At 39.4% G+C, this 18,061-nt stretch overlaps 1 protein-coding gene across 2 annotated transcripts in view; it reads left to right on the top strand.

Moving 5' to 3' along the window:
• The window catches only part of LOC139283499 (metabotropic glutamate receptor 4-like), a 117,948-nt gene that overhangs the window by 40,331 nt on the left and 59,556 nt on the right, over nucleotides 1-18,061 (top strand). For both annotated transcript variants that reach the window (XM_070903529.1, XM_070903528.1), the window contains one exon: nucleotides 15,737-15,953. In XM_070903529.1, the coding sequence (XP_070759630.1) occupies nucleotides 15,737-15,953 (217 nt within the window). The remainder of the gene's footprint in view (nucleotides 1-15,736; nucleotides 15,954-18,061) is intronic.

Raw genomic sequence — 18,061 nt, 5'->3', positions numbered from 1 at the left:
ACCCTGTAATTGAGAAGCTGCCTGTTGGCTCATAATGCTGCCAAAATGCCAATTTGCAAAGGCACACAGCACCTGCCTGCTTCACAGAAAAAAAAGTAACACTGGCTAAAAATATTGTGATACTACTAGTTAACATTGGCCGCAAATGTAGTGATATTGTGATACAGCACATATTTAATACATCCTGCCCATGTGAAAGGAGTTGTTTTGTAGTGAGAAGCCCACAGAGAATCATCAGTAACTCTGCAGAGTGTTTCAGCTTGTGGTTTTGGTTTTTCGGCCTGTAACTTTACTTTTTTAGTTTTAGCTCACGCCACAGCGGGCAGATGTTTTCTGCTAAAACATTCTGATAAGCCCACTGTACACTATCTGCCCTGCACCAACCAGTAGACAGACAAGGTTATTGAGTAGTTGCTAAGTGCTTCACCAGCTAAAGAGCCCGATATTTCCCTCAGGAGTTAGTGGGGAGCACAACAGCTAAAAGGGGAGTAAATACTGGACTTAGATTTATCAGGTGGACAGAAATGTGACTCCAGATAAATGCTAATGTTGCTCTGTGTCTGCTGGACGTGTGAATAGGCAACCATTTGCCAACATGTTTTGTTTTCCTCCAGTTTTCCATCTTGTGACACTGTGAACCAGAACCCACCGCTAATCATCACAATTAAGCAGGAGGTGTTTTTTTTCTCCAGGCCGCTATATCACCCGCATTAACCCCAGCGCTGCTTTCAACTACAGGCACATTTTAATAATTAAGGAACTCCAAGATCATCAATAATTGAGTCGTTTATTCATTAAACAACAAAAGGGAAGCAACAGGGGCAGAGTCGGTAAAGAAGACACGGCATGGTTCATCCTGAGCTGACAGGGAAGCCTGATCTTTAGGCTGGAGATTGGACTAAACAAGTTTATGAATTACAATGTGGGAGTTATGTCTCTTGTGGTTTGCAGACAGGTCTTCCAGAAGGATGACGGATATGTGGTATGGATAATTGGGCTGGCGTTAACTGTCATCTGGGCATTTAATGAAGATAATCAGCTTTTAGTTTGACAACTCAGTTAGGGCTGTCCAGCTTTTTACTCCCTCTACATACATTCATAAAAAATGTAACTTGCTGTCAATTACAGCTTGAAATATAATAATATATATAATAATGTTTAATGTTTAAGGTTTTCCTTTTGCTCACCAAGAAGTTTACTTTGTCCAGAACTGAGGCTTTTCAAGGTATCATTTCCTGTATTTTTGTGTGAGTTGTATGGTGTGAACAGACACAGTCCACAGCACTCTTACCTCCCACCTAGCTACTCCTGATCACAATGAAGACAAAAGCTGGTCATGAGGCTGATTTTAAAGCTGAACCATAAAAGAAAGGAGACAGAAGCCTGCAAGTATCCCTCCATTAGTTTGGGTGTTTCAAGTCTTTTTACTGCATTTTTCCTTGGCTTTGTAAACTCTGAGTGGATATTGTTAACAAATGCAGAGCTGCTGCCATCAGCACCTTGCATACTAATGAAAATCATGTGAAGAATTTTTATTATTGCGCTCCCAATTTATTCACTATTAACAGCTAGCAGCAACCCATCCCACAAAAAGAAGAAAATGATAAATAAAGAAAGCAGCCTTTTATACTTGAAGCTTTGCCTGCACCTGCCTGCACAAAGTGATACTTACATTTGAGAGGCATACTGGGCAGCGTTGTTTTGCTGAATTAATTAGTTTGTGATTGCTTCAGTGATTCATTTGTGATGGACAGAGTTTCAACAGACCACACTTAGAGGTGGGGGGTGGAGGTGTAGAAGTGGCAGCGGTGTGAATGAATTCAAAACAGGAGATTCACTTAAGCTGTTTTTCTGAAGTGAGAAATGTTTAACCCTGTAGCATATTATTATACAAATTGTTTATTAGTTTGTTTAATAGTTATTGTCTGTAGCATCACCTATATTTGTTACAGGCCACAACATAACAAGGCCAATTGTGATGTATCTCAGTGACCAGAAAGAGAAAAAAAATCATTAGTACAACCATACATGATTTCAGTCACACACCCTGAATCTTGATCTAAACAGACTCACTGACTGTTCATGTGAGATTCATATTAGGCTGTTTATTTTCATTTTCTGTGTGAGGAGCACCTCTGTAAGAGTCAAGCAGTGTGTGCGTGGTTTGTGCAGTGGGTTTGATTATTATGGTATACACTGGGGCTTTCTCAATGAATGGATTAATTGTTTGGACACAAAATAGTGAAAATTACTTGTTACAACTTCCTAAAGCCCGAAGGTGACGTCTTCAAATGTCTTGTTTTGTCTGAACAACAGTCCAAAACACAAAGATACTCAGCTTACAATTATATAAAACAGTAAAAAGCAGCAAATCCTCCCACTGGAGAAACAGTGGTAAGGTTTGAGATCTTTGTTTCTGCTTTCTTAACGAACTTCACGATGCAGTATGTGGACTATTATTTAATGTCCAACAGCTGTTCATCAAAAAACTCAAATAAACAAATCGAAAACTTCCAAAAGTCACACAAAATCATGATTTTTGAACAATTGCACATATCCAGTCATTTTAGGAGAGGACTGTAATATGTTATTGATCAACAGTGAAGTGAGACTTGCTGTGGAGGCATTCATAACTTCAAGCTCTCCATGTCAAAATTAGTGTGAAAAGATCAGAAAAAAGTTCAATTGGATCACGACACACTCTGTTTGTCTGTTTGTGCTGTATATAAATATGGCAGTGCATGCACTTTAAGTTTATAGAGAATATGCAGCAGTCTTTGGCTTGACTTTTTGCCCTTTTTGTGTTTGAAGCAGAGGAAGACTGTGGCATTTTTTGTTTGTTCAGGAACATGGCGCATCAACTTTAAAGAACAGAAAATCACACAGAATTTTAAATAAACCTTCAAATGCAGCCGTTCCATTTTTATTCCCATCTGTTAGATGGATAGCTGCAAGTTGAAATGAACACTGGAGATGTTGAGATATAAGCCCACACAAAAGGCGAACACAACCTGCGAACATAACCTGCCAGCGCTGATAAGGCTTTAGATTCACTCAAGATTGTTTTTAAAGTCGCGCGGATTAAAGGATGACATACAAGCAATGGGCCTTTTTTTAGGGGTCAGTGAATGTGACACTCTGTACAGCTTTGTGGTCTGCCCAGTTTGAAGAAAATAATTTTAGGGCCAAGGCAAACATCCTGCCTCTTCTTGTCACTCTAAGCCCAGCGGTGCAATAAATTTGATGGTTGGATATTGATGATATCTCGGGGTCTTTATGGGGACATTCTGTACCTGTGTTATTAAGTGGCATTTTATTGGTTTGTGAGGTTTTATCTTGGGGTGTTTTTTTAAGCACACTGCAGAGAAAGAGACGTGGCAGAGGGATGCTTTCCCTATCTTCTGTCTTTTACTTTATAACCATGATTGATAATTTGTTGTGATGTATCAGTCACTTTTATTAAAGTTTGGAGTGTCATCACACTACATTATTTAACATTTTGTTGGAAGCCGGTGGGGTCTTTAGAAGCCAAAGAGGAATGGATAAAATTCTGTCTTGGGGATTTATCTTCAAAGTTATGCTTCCGCTGTTCATCTTTAAGTTTTAGTTGTTAGTAGTCTGTGTAGTATTAGTTTCATCTTTTATCTAGCCCAAAGCATCCCTAAACTTCTTCCTCATTAGCTACCTGGCTGAAGATGTGTGTGTGTGTGTGTGTGTGTGTGTGTGTTTTTCTACCACCATATGGTTTCAAATGTTGGGTTGTCCTGTGCTGTCTCAGTGGACCTCTCCTGAACCTCTGCTATGTTGGGCGTGGTGTTATCTTTTGTGCTTGTGGCTATTTTTCAACATGCAAGGGCCACGTCGATGTCTTACCGGTTGCATCAGCGTTAGTGACAGATGATCAGCCATGCACAGCACAGGAATCCCCCATGTGCTGTATGTAGTGGACCAGGACACAGGGACGTGGCTGGTGTACATTTTGCACCCTGACTGCTCGGATTTGTTTTGATTTATTGTCGAAATAAAGGAAGCGATTCAAGCTTGTCTGGATGCTGTTTCTGGTTTTTCTGTGTGTCTGGCAAATAAAATCAAGTAGGGGCTCCTGTGAAGCCGACTTGTGACCAGTGAAGGAGGTGGCCACAAGTGTTAACATCACGTTTTAATTGTATCTATAAGTTATCTCACTAGTAAGTCCGTGTGCTGCTCACTTTTATGGGCCTTTTTCGCAGCAGTGTTTTTGACTGGCAGGAAAAGCACAGGTGTAGCCTAATTAATAATGACGGTTGCATCCCATTTAGTTTGGCTAATTTCAGGGCCCTGGTACAGTGCACACTGACAAACTGGGATAGTATCTTCTGATGCTTAAATGGACCTGAGCATCGTTGCGTTCACTGTTAAGACAAGTCAACATGTTTGCCTGAATTTCACCACTGAAATGTGTTTCTTTGAAAACCATGTCTCTTGGAATTTTACTCTTTGTAGATAATTGTAAGTTTTGTAATTTCAGAAATTTGATTTTAGGTTGTTTGGTTTCACAAATTCAGATAGAAAATACTTAAAAAGTCCAGTAAACTGTATTGTTCTTTGACATGTTGCTCATTGATTTTGTCATTTTCAGATTCAAGTCAAGTCTCAAAATCAGGATGGTAGAAACTGAGACCAAAATTAATGATGAAAAATTCAAACTTGGATCATTTGAGCACTAAGGATACTTCCTCCTCTTTTTGTAATTTAGCCAACTTGAATACAGCTTTTAAAATATTTGACTCTTTCTATCTGAATTTGTGAAACAGAAACAAACTCACATTTTTGCACATTTGCACCACTTACAATACTAAGAAAGAACGAAAACTAACAACAATAGAATTAAAATAATACTGCCTTTAGAGAACTGTGAAGAAAATACACTCAGTTTATTTTGCCAGTTTATTAGGGACACCTAGCTAAACCTAACGCGGTCTAATGCGACAGTCTGGCAATAAATTATAAAAAAAAATGAATCAAATCACTCCAGGAAAAGGTTTTTAAATTTCTTCCGGCACAGAAACAATTTTCCATGTTGTTCATTTCATTTTGTGAGATCATCCTCAACATTAGTTGTGTGAAGTAGCCACTCATTAGCTCGACATGTTGCTGCAACATAAAGAAAATTGAGTGCTCCTGTGAGTTGACAGCTGCTTCCGGGCCAATATATGATCTGGGTTTTATGATTTTAAAATGCTGGAAATCATCATCATCATCACTAATATCCAAGTACAGTCTGAACCACCAGCCTGGAGCTAGATGTAAATATTTAAAGCATTAAGTGTCAGAAATCTCTTCATTTTGGCTCTCATGTTTGAAAATAAGAGCCTCTGCCCATGAGAAGAGACAGTCGTGGTGGCAGGTGATTTAAGTAAACCAAACGGGTCAAACAGGTGGCTGTCCCACTTGGCAGGGTTGACAGGAATCCTCTTTGCCTTTTTCTTTGCACTGTTATTGTGCAGGTGTTTGTGTGTGTGTGTGTGTGTGTGTGTGATGCAGTGCAGCCAGGACTCAATAACCCCCTCAGAGGTTTGAATGACATGCTTCCCTTGGAGCGGCAGGAGGCAGAGCCACATCAGACTGTGATGGATGGTGTGAGGATGCTTTCAATGATGGATCTGTGGGACTGGACCAGGACTGACTGTGACACACTGAGCCTGCCAAAAATGATGTAGGAGTAACATCCTCTGTGGTTAGATTGGAGATACTTTCATCCTGTTGTCTCAAGATATTCGAACAGCTCCCCTGTGTCCACATCACTGATTGCAGAGAGAGATGATGCTGTAGATTTTTGGTGGAAATCGGTTCTCGTCTGCACCGTATCGAGAGTTTTAAGTTGTTTTTGGCTCACTGAAACAGCAGTCAGCCCTCTTATGTGTCACCGATAGACTCGGTTATGTTTTCTACAAACTTCAGCAGCTTGAATAAAGGGTCACTGGAGGTGCCATCTTTGGTTCACACAGAGAGGAGAGCAGAGAGATAGAGACCCAGATAGCAGGCAGTCGATTCCTCACACACTCTGTCATGAGTCTTTAACAGATGGGGGGTGCTATGTTTAGCACAGATGAGAAGTGCTTCAAAGAATCTCAGAGCATCTTAGATATCCAAAGGGACTCGAGAGAACCCGTGTGACGTTTGTACTTTCAGCATATACCCTCTCACTTTGCATTGTGGTCCTCTATATTGATATTAAATGTTTTTTGGTACTAGTATAGTGTTTTTGCACTTACTATATCTGGATAAGAGCCATAGGTAAGAACTTAATGCATGGAGCTTTTCCACATGTAGGTTGGAGGGCGTACTAGAAGATATGGTACTGAAGAACTGCTACTTGACCTAATTTGAATCATCAATTTGATCAAGAGAAAATACCAAGTGTTAGCTTGCGTTTTTTGGTAACATTTTGTTATAAACACTTTTTACAATATCTGCATATGGCAACTTTGGTATGGTTAAGGATGAATATATGGTAAAAGCGCTCTCAAAAGAGGAAAAGCTACACTAATGGTTTTCTGTGTCCTCGCCGTCGATTGCTTTCTTTTTTTGACTGCAATCCTTCCTCTGAACGCCGAGAATCTGGAGGATCAGAAACTTTTCTAGGACACTTCTTAGGTTTTTCCGCCATATTCCTAGATGCTGTAGCCTACTCTTTCGCTACGGTGGCAGCTCTGGCAAGCCAATCATTGCTAATTGACGTAGAACGCATCACTACTGGTGTGTCTGCGCGGGAATGTCGCCTCAGGCACCAGATTTAAAAATTCCGGTTTAGTGTGAAATACTGAGAGATTTACCTGGCAGCGATAGGCTTAATCAGCACTGTGTGCGCTCATTTGGCAACGGCCTGAATGTAACGGACATTCATTTATATGTGAAAGTCCTGCTCTCCAGCTTTAAATCTACAATGTACAAGAAGATGTGCAAGTACATGTAAAAGAGAAACAAAATCTGCATTTACCCTGTACAGGACACATTTTTAAGCTGAAGTATATATGCTGTTGCACTGATACATTATCACTGACTGCCCTAAACAGAAACAACATTCACTTACAGGCTGAAACAATAAACTACATTAAATGTTACCGCATTATTGTTAGGGTTAATTGACTTCCTCCTTCATAGGGTGAAAGCATTGAACAGCTCATTAAGGGGTCTATGGGGCTCTGCCACAGGTTTAAATAACATTTAAAAGTTCTCCAGGTTCAGCTTTTCTTGCAGCACGAAGCAGATTTTCTTTTAGGAACTTCTTCAAGACATTCCTGCAGTTTGCCCAAGAGGCTCGATCAAATACAGAGGCAATGTGAATAACTAGGAACACCTTCAAATCAGCCAGTGTTTTTAGTTTGCAGGGAATGACATTTATGTTGCTGTCTTTAGTATTTGTAATGCAATCTCAGGTCAAACACAAAGTTCTGCCCAGTAACAGTAAGGTCATTTGTCTCATCAATTCCAGACAAAATCAAAGGGATGACAACTTGTAGAGCTGATCTGAGCACGCAAAGCAGAAGTATGACACAAAAATCAATATCTGGAGTCTTTCAACAGAAAATGGGCATGCATGAACAAACACACCCACACACCCTCAGTGTACAAGGTAGCATTTTACGGTAACTATCTGGGTTGCTCATGTCTGATAGTACAGCTGTCTTTTGTAACCATACCTCTGTTATAAACAGTGATAAGTTGGAGAAAATCTCATTCATTTATCTATCCTGACTTATGATATAGCATAGATTGGTCTTAGTTGGGTGTACATTTCTGCTGGAGAATATTTCATAAATCAAGTTGTACAGTATTATAATATTTCACTGAAGTAGATGGGGTTTTTCCAGGTTTGAGGACAAACATCTTGAGGCAGCCGTCTCCTCCTGCCTCATCTTTAATGGCCACATCACCTGCAGGTTCAGCTCAGTTCACAAATCTTTGAGAGAGACTTACCATCACTTCAGTAGAGCTGAAGTAGGCAGCAGAGAGAGTTTGGTTCCCCAGAGTGATCTGCATGATTGAAGCAGGATGATGTCAATCTCTGTGGAAGACAAAGCAGGATGAGCTCAATGTTATTGGCTTTGCCTTCTCCTCTCAATTCAGTCGAATGTCATAATATTAAAGGTCAAATCTGAGAGATGGAAATATTATGAAAAGGTCTAAAGCATGCTCAGAGATTTTATCGCCAGCCTCTTGGGGCTGAACATTTGACAGTATGCAGCATGACCGCACTGCACGGCTGTATCCGACTGCACTGAAATTAGGCAGCATTATTTAGCCTCACAGTTTCCCATTTAAGTTCAATTAACTGTTGACCTAAACCCATTATAACGACACAGTGCATCAAAATAAACACACAAACACAGAGGACAGAAGAAATGAGGCACTGCCTTTGTGCAAGTCCAAGAAAATAATTAAGATAATGAATTTATTTCCACTACTATACAGCAGCTTTATATAATATTGAATCAGTCTGAATCATAGCCAAATGTCCCCATTGTGTTCAGTGCTACGTTGTTCATTCCCAGAGCAGTGAGAATCTGTTTTGTTATGTCATTATGCAGGAATTGGTTTTCTATTCAGGAGGCTCAGCTATTTGCTGCTCCACTTACCCTGACGGTAACAAAGTGAAACTTTAATCTCCCCTCAGTGTCAACAGCAGCTGATAGCAATTAAGGAGAAAGCCTGGATACTGAAGTGGTGCGTTTGACTCAAAGAGTTCACCCCCATCCCTCACTGCAAAATTTAAACAACTTCTCTTTATATTGGCAGCCACTGTCCAGGCCCAAATTTCTTTTCAGGCTCTGAATTGAATTAATGTGTGAAATAATGAAATAATGATGTGTGTCTCTATTGTCTGTGCCTGTGCAGATGTTAAGCATGCAGGAAAACAAAATATTATAGTTATTGTTGTTTTATTGCAGGTTTTATTCCAGTAGCCATTATATAGTTAAACAACATAAATTAGATATTGTAATTTCAGAAAATTGAATCAGCATGAAGCTGGAGGAGGAATCTGCAGGTATTAACTCTACCTGAATATAGTGAGTACACTGCCATTTTGGCCACTGACACTTTGGTATAATGCAGCGCTTTCTGTGCTGCAGCCAACACACAAAGCTCCTGCTGTGCGAGAGTGAGGAGCTTTTTGGACTGTGAGCTCTGCTGTTCTGTAGCTCTCTGACACAGAGCAAAACAATGCCAAAACCCACTGTTCATGGAGTGTACAAGCAGACCTTGAACTGCAGACTTTGGAGCCTGGCAGATGTTTTAGTGTATGATTATCATGACTGTTTCTACATTTACGCTTGTCTAAAGACAGCAGGCAGAGCTGCTAAATGTTGATGTCAGTAAAATTGCCTTTGGGCATTGGACTTTTTATTAAAACATGTCTGCATGTTTCCCAAAATGGAAAAGAAACTGGGGGGTAATCTTGCCTCAGAGCAAATGAAGGCTAATTTTCATTTTGTGACAATTGTGAGGTCTATCATGAACCAAAAACATGTTGAACAGTGTGATCCCCCGGAAAACTCAAACGTAATAAAAACCTAGTGTTACTTCCTAGGTAATATGCAGGGAGTGGTTGAACTGAAAAAAAACATTACAAGTTATAATTCATATAACCTTTATGAAATCAGGTAGTTTTCACTTTGCAAGAGAGTCCTGAGTACTGCAGAGAGAAAGAAAAACAAACATAACCAGACAAACAAAAGCAAATACGGCATCAGAGACAATCACATGCATCCCTGTAGAGATTCAAAGTTAAAAGAGTAAAATCAGCCAGTGGGGTGAGACATTCAAATTTGAAAATCCTCTGTAATTCAGTGGAAGGGAGTCTTCCCAAGTTGAGTATTTACTCGACCAGCCCTGAGATCTGATTTTGTGAGCTGTGGTTTTAACTTTGAGAAGAGAAGTGATATACTGAGGCAGCTTTTGCGGGAGACCTTTATGAATAAAAGTCATAGAAAGTAGTTTTCTTCATGTTGCCGGCGAGGACCTACTTTTTCATATAGTACACAGTGATGAGTACGATATTTGTCTCCTGTAATGAAACGCAAAGCACAATGATAAACGGCATCAACTTATTTTAAGGCAGAGTTAACAGCATGAGAGTAAAGGATAGACGACAGAAATGTGCTTTATTCCTACATAACTGCTGCTACGTTAAACTTCAGTCTAAAAATGTGGAAAGATGTGTCAATTACAATTACGGCTGTAACTAACAATTCTTGCCATTGTCAATGAATTTCCCAAATAAATCAAATATTGAATAAAGTTTCCAGAGCCCTAGCTTGGGAACTTGTGAACTGTGCTTGAAAAATGATTTTTTGATTAAAAGTGCCATGCGGAGAACAAAACAAATGTTTACATTCAGTATTACTCACCAGAACCCACTGTGTGTATCCATGAGGCCTAACAGACATGTAGAATGCATTTCCCAGTGGCAAAGCTGATTTTTTTTTTTAAGTGTGAAAACTGCATTGTTTACATCCATGTTTACTAGCTAGCAGTCTTCTTCTTCCCAGCCTTTGATGACACATTGCTGCATATCTTCACACATTACACATCACACCTGTAAATCAGTGGAACAGTGTGAAACCATTGGCAGCACTGTATATCACATGCATGTGCGTGTGCATCCTCACGTGCAGGCACAGAGACAAACTACACCACAGGGCTAATAGAGCAACAACTCCTTAAATCAACAATCGAGATGTTTGCTGATCAGTTAATTGACTAAACAAGTAAGCCATTAGTCGTTTTAGATTTAATCACATTGTATTTCTTTATTATTATCTTATTTCTTTCGAGCATGTTGATGAATAATTTTCAGGATTTGTTTTGTTTTGAAATGAATATGCAATGTGTGAATTGCCTCTTTCAGACTAACAAAATGGGAATACAGTCATTGGTTTTGTAGTTTAGTATATCCCCCTTATCATATGGCTGAATCATGAAGAAACACAGCTTGGCTTACCTCATGCATGTTGAAAGTAAGCATTCTTCTGTGGTGAAATGAGATTGCCAAGTAGTAAGGATAAACTATGTTTGCCCATCCATGCTCTCCATACGCAACTTGATTGAAGCAGATGCTCTGCATTTGGACCGCACTGCAGGTTGCGAGGATCTGTCAGGTGCCTGAATTACAAATGCAAATATAGTCAGCTATTTTGCATGCCAGCATAATTTGCACAGAAAAAGTCTGCACCTACACCTCGGGTCCCAACATTATCATCATTAAGTTGCTCCTCATCTCAACAGGATGCTCAACAAAGCAAACAACAGTTGAGATAAATGTGGCACCAGACAGTCACTAAAAGGTCTCAAATTATGCTATAACACATAAAGGGATGCCACACAACACGATATTTCTATGCCAAATTCAAATTTTTAGAGAGGCTTTAGTACCTAAGGTGATCTTAGGACATTTTGAAATGTTACTGTTAAATGTCAATAGGACAAACTTTTAATCAGAAATCAGGCATTTTAGAGTGAAATGTTGTCCAGATGGGACAAAACTGTACACATAAATATCTCTCCACACAGAATCAGGGGGTAGATTGTTTTATTGTAATATGAATTATTTGTTTTACAGTAAATTCAAGTAGAGTCTTGAGACTCAAATGTAATTTGAAGTGAAACTGAATAACAAGCAGAGACAGATGCTGCAGTAAGAGGTATTTTTCAACAGTCAGATGGACATTATACGATGTGCCACTGGGCCGTGATTCTCACTGAAATGTATTAATGTTAAGTTCCATCATATGCATAACTATTTTTCTAAAATTTGTCCAGTGAGGTTTTTTCCCCACTGCATTCACAAATTCAAAATGCTAAGATCCCAAACTAAGGTTAATAAGTGATGGAACATTTTCACATCTCTCTCAGCAAACAGCAACTTGTCACCTTCACAGCAACTGACAGTGTTACAGAAATCTGCTATTTCTGTCCCAAAACCGTGCCTGCTAATAGTCACAACAATTAAACAGCTTTGCACTTAGCTGAGTCCTCAGCAGAGAACATGTTGGGTGTCATAGCTGAGAAAGTCACATGCCAGAACTTACTTCTGATTTCTTTTCTGTTGAAAGATCTCCTTCAAATAATGCGCTCGTGTTCATTTCCGATGCAAGGTAAATAACGAGATGCTCCAGACCTTAATCCATGCATCATGTTGTGCATACTTAAGAGGTATCCTATACTCAGCAGGTCACCCTACCTGGTTTCTGTCAGTATCATTTGAAAAAAAAAATCATTTGGTGCAATGCAGGTCCATGTGGCTTGTTTTGCAGGGCTTGTAGTCATACTACGTTCGTCCATCTGTCTGTTTATCCGTCTGTCCGTCTCTGTTTCATCCCTAATATGGGAGGGAACAAGAAAAGGGCAGCTGGATGAGGAGGACAGCAACATACCTGGCGAAGACCTTCATTAGTAGAACCACATTTTAATTACAATTACATAACGAAACAATAACCTCAATTACAGGGACACAGAAACCCTGTGTGGGGTTAATTCCACTGAGCTAAGTATTTAAAGCTTCTACAGGGATGCCTGTAGACATTATTAGAAATGCCACCAACACTGCTAAATAGAGAGGTAGTTGTAGTGCAAATACCACACATTTCTCAATGAGCCTTTTAGTATCATGAAGTGTTTCTGTCTTTTTTATCCCTAAATAACCTCAATTAGTACTATGTTAGGCTTTGTTAGACAAGCTCTTCAAAATTCCAGTCCATGAATACACTCAGTTCCATTATTAAGTTTTCCATATCATTATTTCATGTTTTTCCCCTGCTGAGGCTTGCTCAGGGAGTCATCTTAAGGTCTTGGTACTGAAGTGAAGTACCTCAGCGACTCTGGCCTCTAACTTGTCTTTATGAATACATTTCAAACCAAGCTGGGGTAGCGTGGACAAGCATGGATAAGGCTGTGGTGGAGGAGACTGAGAATACCACAAACAAACCCCATGTACCTAACAGAGAGGGAAAACATGTCTTTTTTTTTTTGTTTCATGTAAGAGGTCTAAGAAATCAGCACTTTCCACCCCAGATTCTGCATCGAATGAGGTTTACATGTTAAAACTTTTTTCTGTCATAAAACAACCTACACATAACACACTTGTTCAAATATTCACCGAAAAACATACAAACAGAAGGACACAAGCTGAGTCCCAAATCCATACTAATTCTATACAGTATGTACTACACACTAATTGTCAAAGTCTACTGTTTTGGCACTTACATACAAAAATATCAACACTGCATTTAGTGTGCATGCTCTCTGCTGTGAGCACACTTTATTTCGTCACGTTTCTAGTGTGAACACACGTACTAAAAACTTATTAATAACAGATGACATAAACATAACAAATTGAAAGCGTGACACAGCTTAAAAACACTAAAAGGTAAAACTGTCTTTTCATAGTGGTCATGGCCTCCTCCAGATTATGAAAACAACAAAGACTGCTGTGTCTCTGCTATATTACTGACTTATGTGAAAGTTGACATGCAGATTTAATCATAGTAGATAGAGTATTACTCATCACACAAATTGTAAAAAACTATATACATTCACCCGTTTCTCCTCTTTGTATTTCATTGAATAAAACGTTTTTAAATAGATTCTGAGAATCTCACATCATCTGGTAAACTCCTACATTTTAGCCCCCACGCATTAGTATCACTTAGATCATATATAAGAATCGTTCTAACTAACCAGGTTTTTACAATTTTTTTCCTCTTCTTGTCTAGTCTTTATAAATGTCATGTGTCACAGACAATCTGTGGCCAAGGGCCAGTCAAGATAAAACTCCACTTCACTTTTTATTTATATATTTTGACCCAAATAGGTGAGTTGGGCCACAGTGGTGTTAATCTTGGTGAGAGGAGGTTGCCTTGAAGTCAGATGTTTAATATCAAGGGTTATCTGTGAGTGTGTGTGTGTGTGTGTGTGTGTGTGTGTGTGTGTGTGCGCCAGCCTACAAGTCTGCTGTATGTGATAATGAAATGCTGCATGTGGCTAAGAGGCATCTAGAGAGAAAACAGGGCTGTTTTTCATTAGGATCATGTTTCACTGAGTGCACCTTCTCTTCATTTTGTTTAGAGACACAAAAACATGACGACAGATCCTCATCGAAAAGGCACACCGTGTATCATTATCAGGAAACACCCCTGCCTTATGTTTGGTGAATCATTGTGTGCCATAGGGATGAAAAATTCCATTTACACGAACACAGTTTACCTATTACAAAAACTGACACGGTGCAATCCCTGAAAACAGTCCCCTTTGTTGAGAAACACAACTACCAGAAAATCTAAAATTATGGTCGCCCAAGAAAGGCCCTGCGCTTTAGCTGACCTATTTATTTTTCTATTTAAGTTTCTTATGTAATGTATTTTCAGCATCAGTAAAATCTTTGGAGCAGTGGGAGCAACAGAAGCCCACCATGATGCAACGTCTTGCATTTATAAAGCTTTACTATGATAAAAAGGTACCACTGTGTACCCTGTAGCAGCGGAGAAATATAATCAAATAAATGCAATTATTTATTTATTTTCTATCATTTTTTTTATCAAATCAAGAAGCTACAGCTAAGCAAGCACATTCTGTAGTGTGTAACATGCTGTGCTAAGTTCTAAGAGACATATTTATGTTTAGCAGGTGACCCCAACTCTGACATGCTTATCATCTCAGCTTGTGAACTGGCCACGTCAGTAGCTGTGTTTTGAGTCTCAAAAGGAAGGCAGCTTTTTCGATGCCGTCACACCTCTCCGTGAAAATCTACTTGTTCTCGTGTTCATTCCCTTGTCAAAGATAAAACGTTTATTTGATTGTTTTTGGAGCCATAGCAGAATGATTAAAAGTCAGGACCACAAGACCACAAATCGAGCCAGAAATGTCGGTGTACTCATGGACTCGGACCTAAATTTTAATATCCACATTAAGGCAATTACAAAATCTGGCTTCTATCACCTCAAGAATATATCAAGAATTAAATGACTCATGTCTCAGCAGGATTTAGAAAAACGGTCTTTAAATGCGTTCAAAAAGTCGATCAAACAGCTGCAGCTGATTACTGATTACTGAGACCAGCAAAGTGGATCACATCACTCCATTTCTCAGACCTTGACACTGGCTTCCTGTCTGTCAAAGAACTGACTGTTCTGTTGAAAATACTACTGTTGGTCTACAAAGTACTGAATGGTTTCCGGCCAAAATACATTTCTGATCTGCTGCTACATTATGAACCCCTCTGATCGTCTGAGACAGGTCTGCTTTTAGCTGCGTTTAGTTTTTATGCACCACATATCTGGAACAAACTCCCTAAAATCTCCAACTCTCAGTTCCTTTAAAGCAAGCCTTTCTGTTTGCCCATGCCTTTTTATTAAATTCAATTCAGGACCAGTTATTCATATCTTCCACAGCACTAAAGCTGCACTGTCATTTTTATTCGCCTGTTTAATGTGTCTTATTCTATTTTAGCTTATTTTAATATTCTGTGTTATTTATATTTGTTCTTTTATATGGTCTTTTTTTATATTGCTTTGTGTTTTGTTCATATCTTGTTTTAATGCCTTTTATTTCTTATTTAAAGCACTGCCTTGATGTTGAAAGGTGCTACACAAATAAATGTGCCTTGCCTTGTCCCTATATTCTTCACTCCCTTCCCATAACTATTTTCACTAGAAGCTACATCAAGCTTATAATATGATCAATATTCTTTCCTGTGCAGATACCCCAGGTGAGCTACGCCTCCACAGCTCCAGAGCTCAGTGACAACACCCGCTACGACTTCTTCTCACGGGTGGTGCCTCCAGACACCTACCAGGCCCAGGCCATGGTGGACATTGTCAAGGCTATGCGCTGGAACTACGTCTCCACTGTGGCCTCAGAGGGGAACTATGGGGAAAGCGGTGTCGATGCTTTTATTCAGAAGTCTCGGGAGGATGGTGAGTACACTTGGCCTCATATATCAATACTGCCTGTCTTGCACTGGGCGTGGGAAGATATTACCCATGCTAACGCTCTGTACTGTAGAAAATCGGTGAAGCTCGGAGACATGCAAGCAAAAATCAATTAATGAGGTCAAATGTTAGATTTGATCCGGGAACATGCAAACAGCTACGTACACATACAGAGGCCTGGAAACAGATGTCTGTTTGTTGCAACTACGCATTTGCTCATGATGTGAATGGCTTTAAAGCTGCATCAGATCCAAAGATCCACTGCAGCGCTGCAGACCTTCACAACACTGAATCACTTTTACACCTTCTTCTATGGCTACACAGCAAAAGCAGCACATCGCAAGATGCGCTTTTTAAAATTGTATTTATTTATCCTTCATTTACCTTATTGTAAATAAAAAAAAACCTTTTCAGGAGTGTCCTGCCCAAGATAGGCAACAATAACAATGAGTTACAGACACACAATATATGACAGATAACCACAGAATATGTACATCATGAATATATATAATATAATATATATGAATATAACATCACAATTAAACAGAAATGCAATAATCATGAACAACATTTCTAATACAGGCATGAAAAGGATGTAATCTCGAAAACAACCTAAATGCCAAAAACAATGAAATAACTTGAGTAAAATGCTCACACTGTTGATCCCTGAAAGTGCGAGTGAAGCACGACCGGTTATGAGGTTGTTGTTATAGTTAAAATGGAAGCTTTGCTGTTCTGTCAGACTGAACTCAGACAATTTAAGACAGCTAAATAATTGATTTTTTTTGTTTGCAGTGTAGCAGGGAGTTGATGTCTTTCAATTTGTCCCAAACATAGACTGTATGTTTGAGTGCCATGGCTCTCATCACCTGAACCACCAATATAAAACTGCAGGCAGCCATTTCCAAACAAGCTCAGACAAGCAAAGTGGACGGTACCTGCCCAGAAACGGCACGGAGCCTAATTAAACTAGTGTTTGCTTAACAAAGTATCTAGCAGATGTATTCTGAGGCACTGGTGAAGATCGACTCCAATGGGATGCTCGTGTTGTTCTGTATCTGCTGGGTGTGTAAGTAGGCAGCTGTTTGCAGCACATGATTACATGATAAGTTGACAGATTGCTAGGGTTGTATTTCTGAGTTTGTTTCGGAGTTTTTATGTCACCTAGTGTTCAATAAATGCTTAATACACTAAACAAAGAATACAAATATTTTCTTACCTTTTTTTTTGCCCAAAAGTGTAATTTTTCAAACCATAAATTAGGCCTCAGGATTAGAACCATGTTTGTGCTACTAAATATGATTGTGATTTTCTTTCAATATCATTGATCCCAGTAACCCCAAGATCTGACAGACCTGTTTTAAAAATCAACTTGGCGCTAAATGTGTACAGGTTAAATCATAATTTTGGGCAAGAGAGAAAAGAAGAGGCTGAATTCAAGAGACAGAACTTCTCCCATAAATATTACACGCAACAAGGTTTTTCATTTGGCCTAGTGTACGAGTCTTTGGATCCTTTCCCCTTTGCGTTTACCCCTTTCCAACAAATGACTCTACTGAAGGAGTTCCCAAAGAGTTTGAGTGTTTTGGTTGGCTAAGTACAAGTGTAATTAAAAGGATGAGACTTTAAGGTGCTCCGGTCATGTCTCTGGCTTGCACTGTTCCTGGACAGAATGAGACCAGCTTGGCTGCGGTTGCTCATCAATTATGTCTGTCACTCTCCAAACACTTAATCGCCTGGGCACAAGCCAGGGACAGCTGAGGGATGGAAAAAAAAAGAGATGCTGGGTAAAACATGTCAGGGATTTTATCAGGGCTGCAAAATAAGGAAATGCATGTCTCTTCAAATTGTTTCCAAGTTTAGAAGAATCTAGATTGACTGATAACCCGAGCTGAGGAACAGTTATTTGACAGTGTCACACATGGAGTATGAGAAAACAATCAAAACACTGCCAATAACCTACAGCGTCATACATATTGTACTGCTGCATGATTTTGATTCAAGGACTGTTTAGAGGTCATGTCCAGTTAGGGGAAAAAAATCGATACAGTGAACCAGGTGAAGTGAATGTTTTACTCAAGTAAAACGTAGAA

The sequence above is a fragment of the Enoplosus armatus genome, chromosome 3 (genome assembly GCF_043641665.1).
Source record: "Enoplosus armatus isolate fEnoArm2 chromosome 3, fEnoArm2.hap1, whole genome shotgun sequence".
Classification (NCBI taxonomy): Eukaryota; Metazoa; Chordata; class Actinopteri; order Centrarchiformes; family Enoplosidae; genus Enoplosus; species Enoplosus armatus.
Note: the sequence above shows the minus strand (reverse complement) of the source record. Positions and strands in the feature narration are given on the sequence as shown.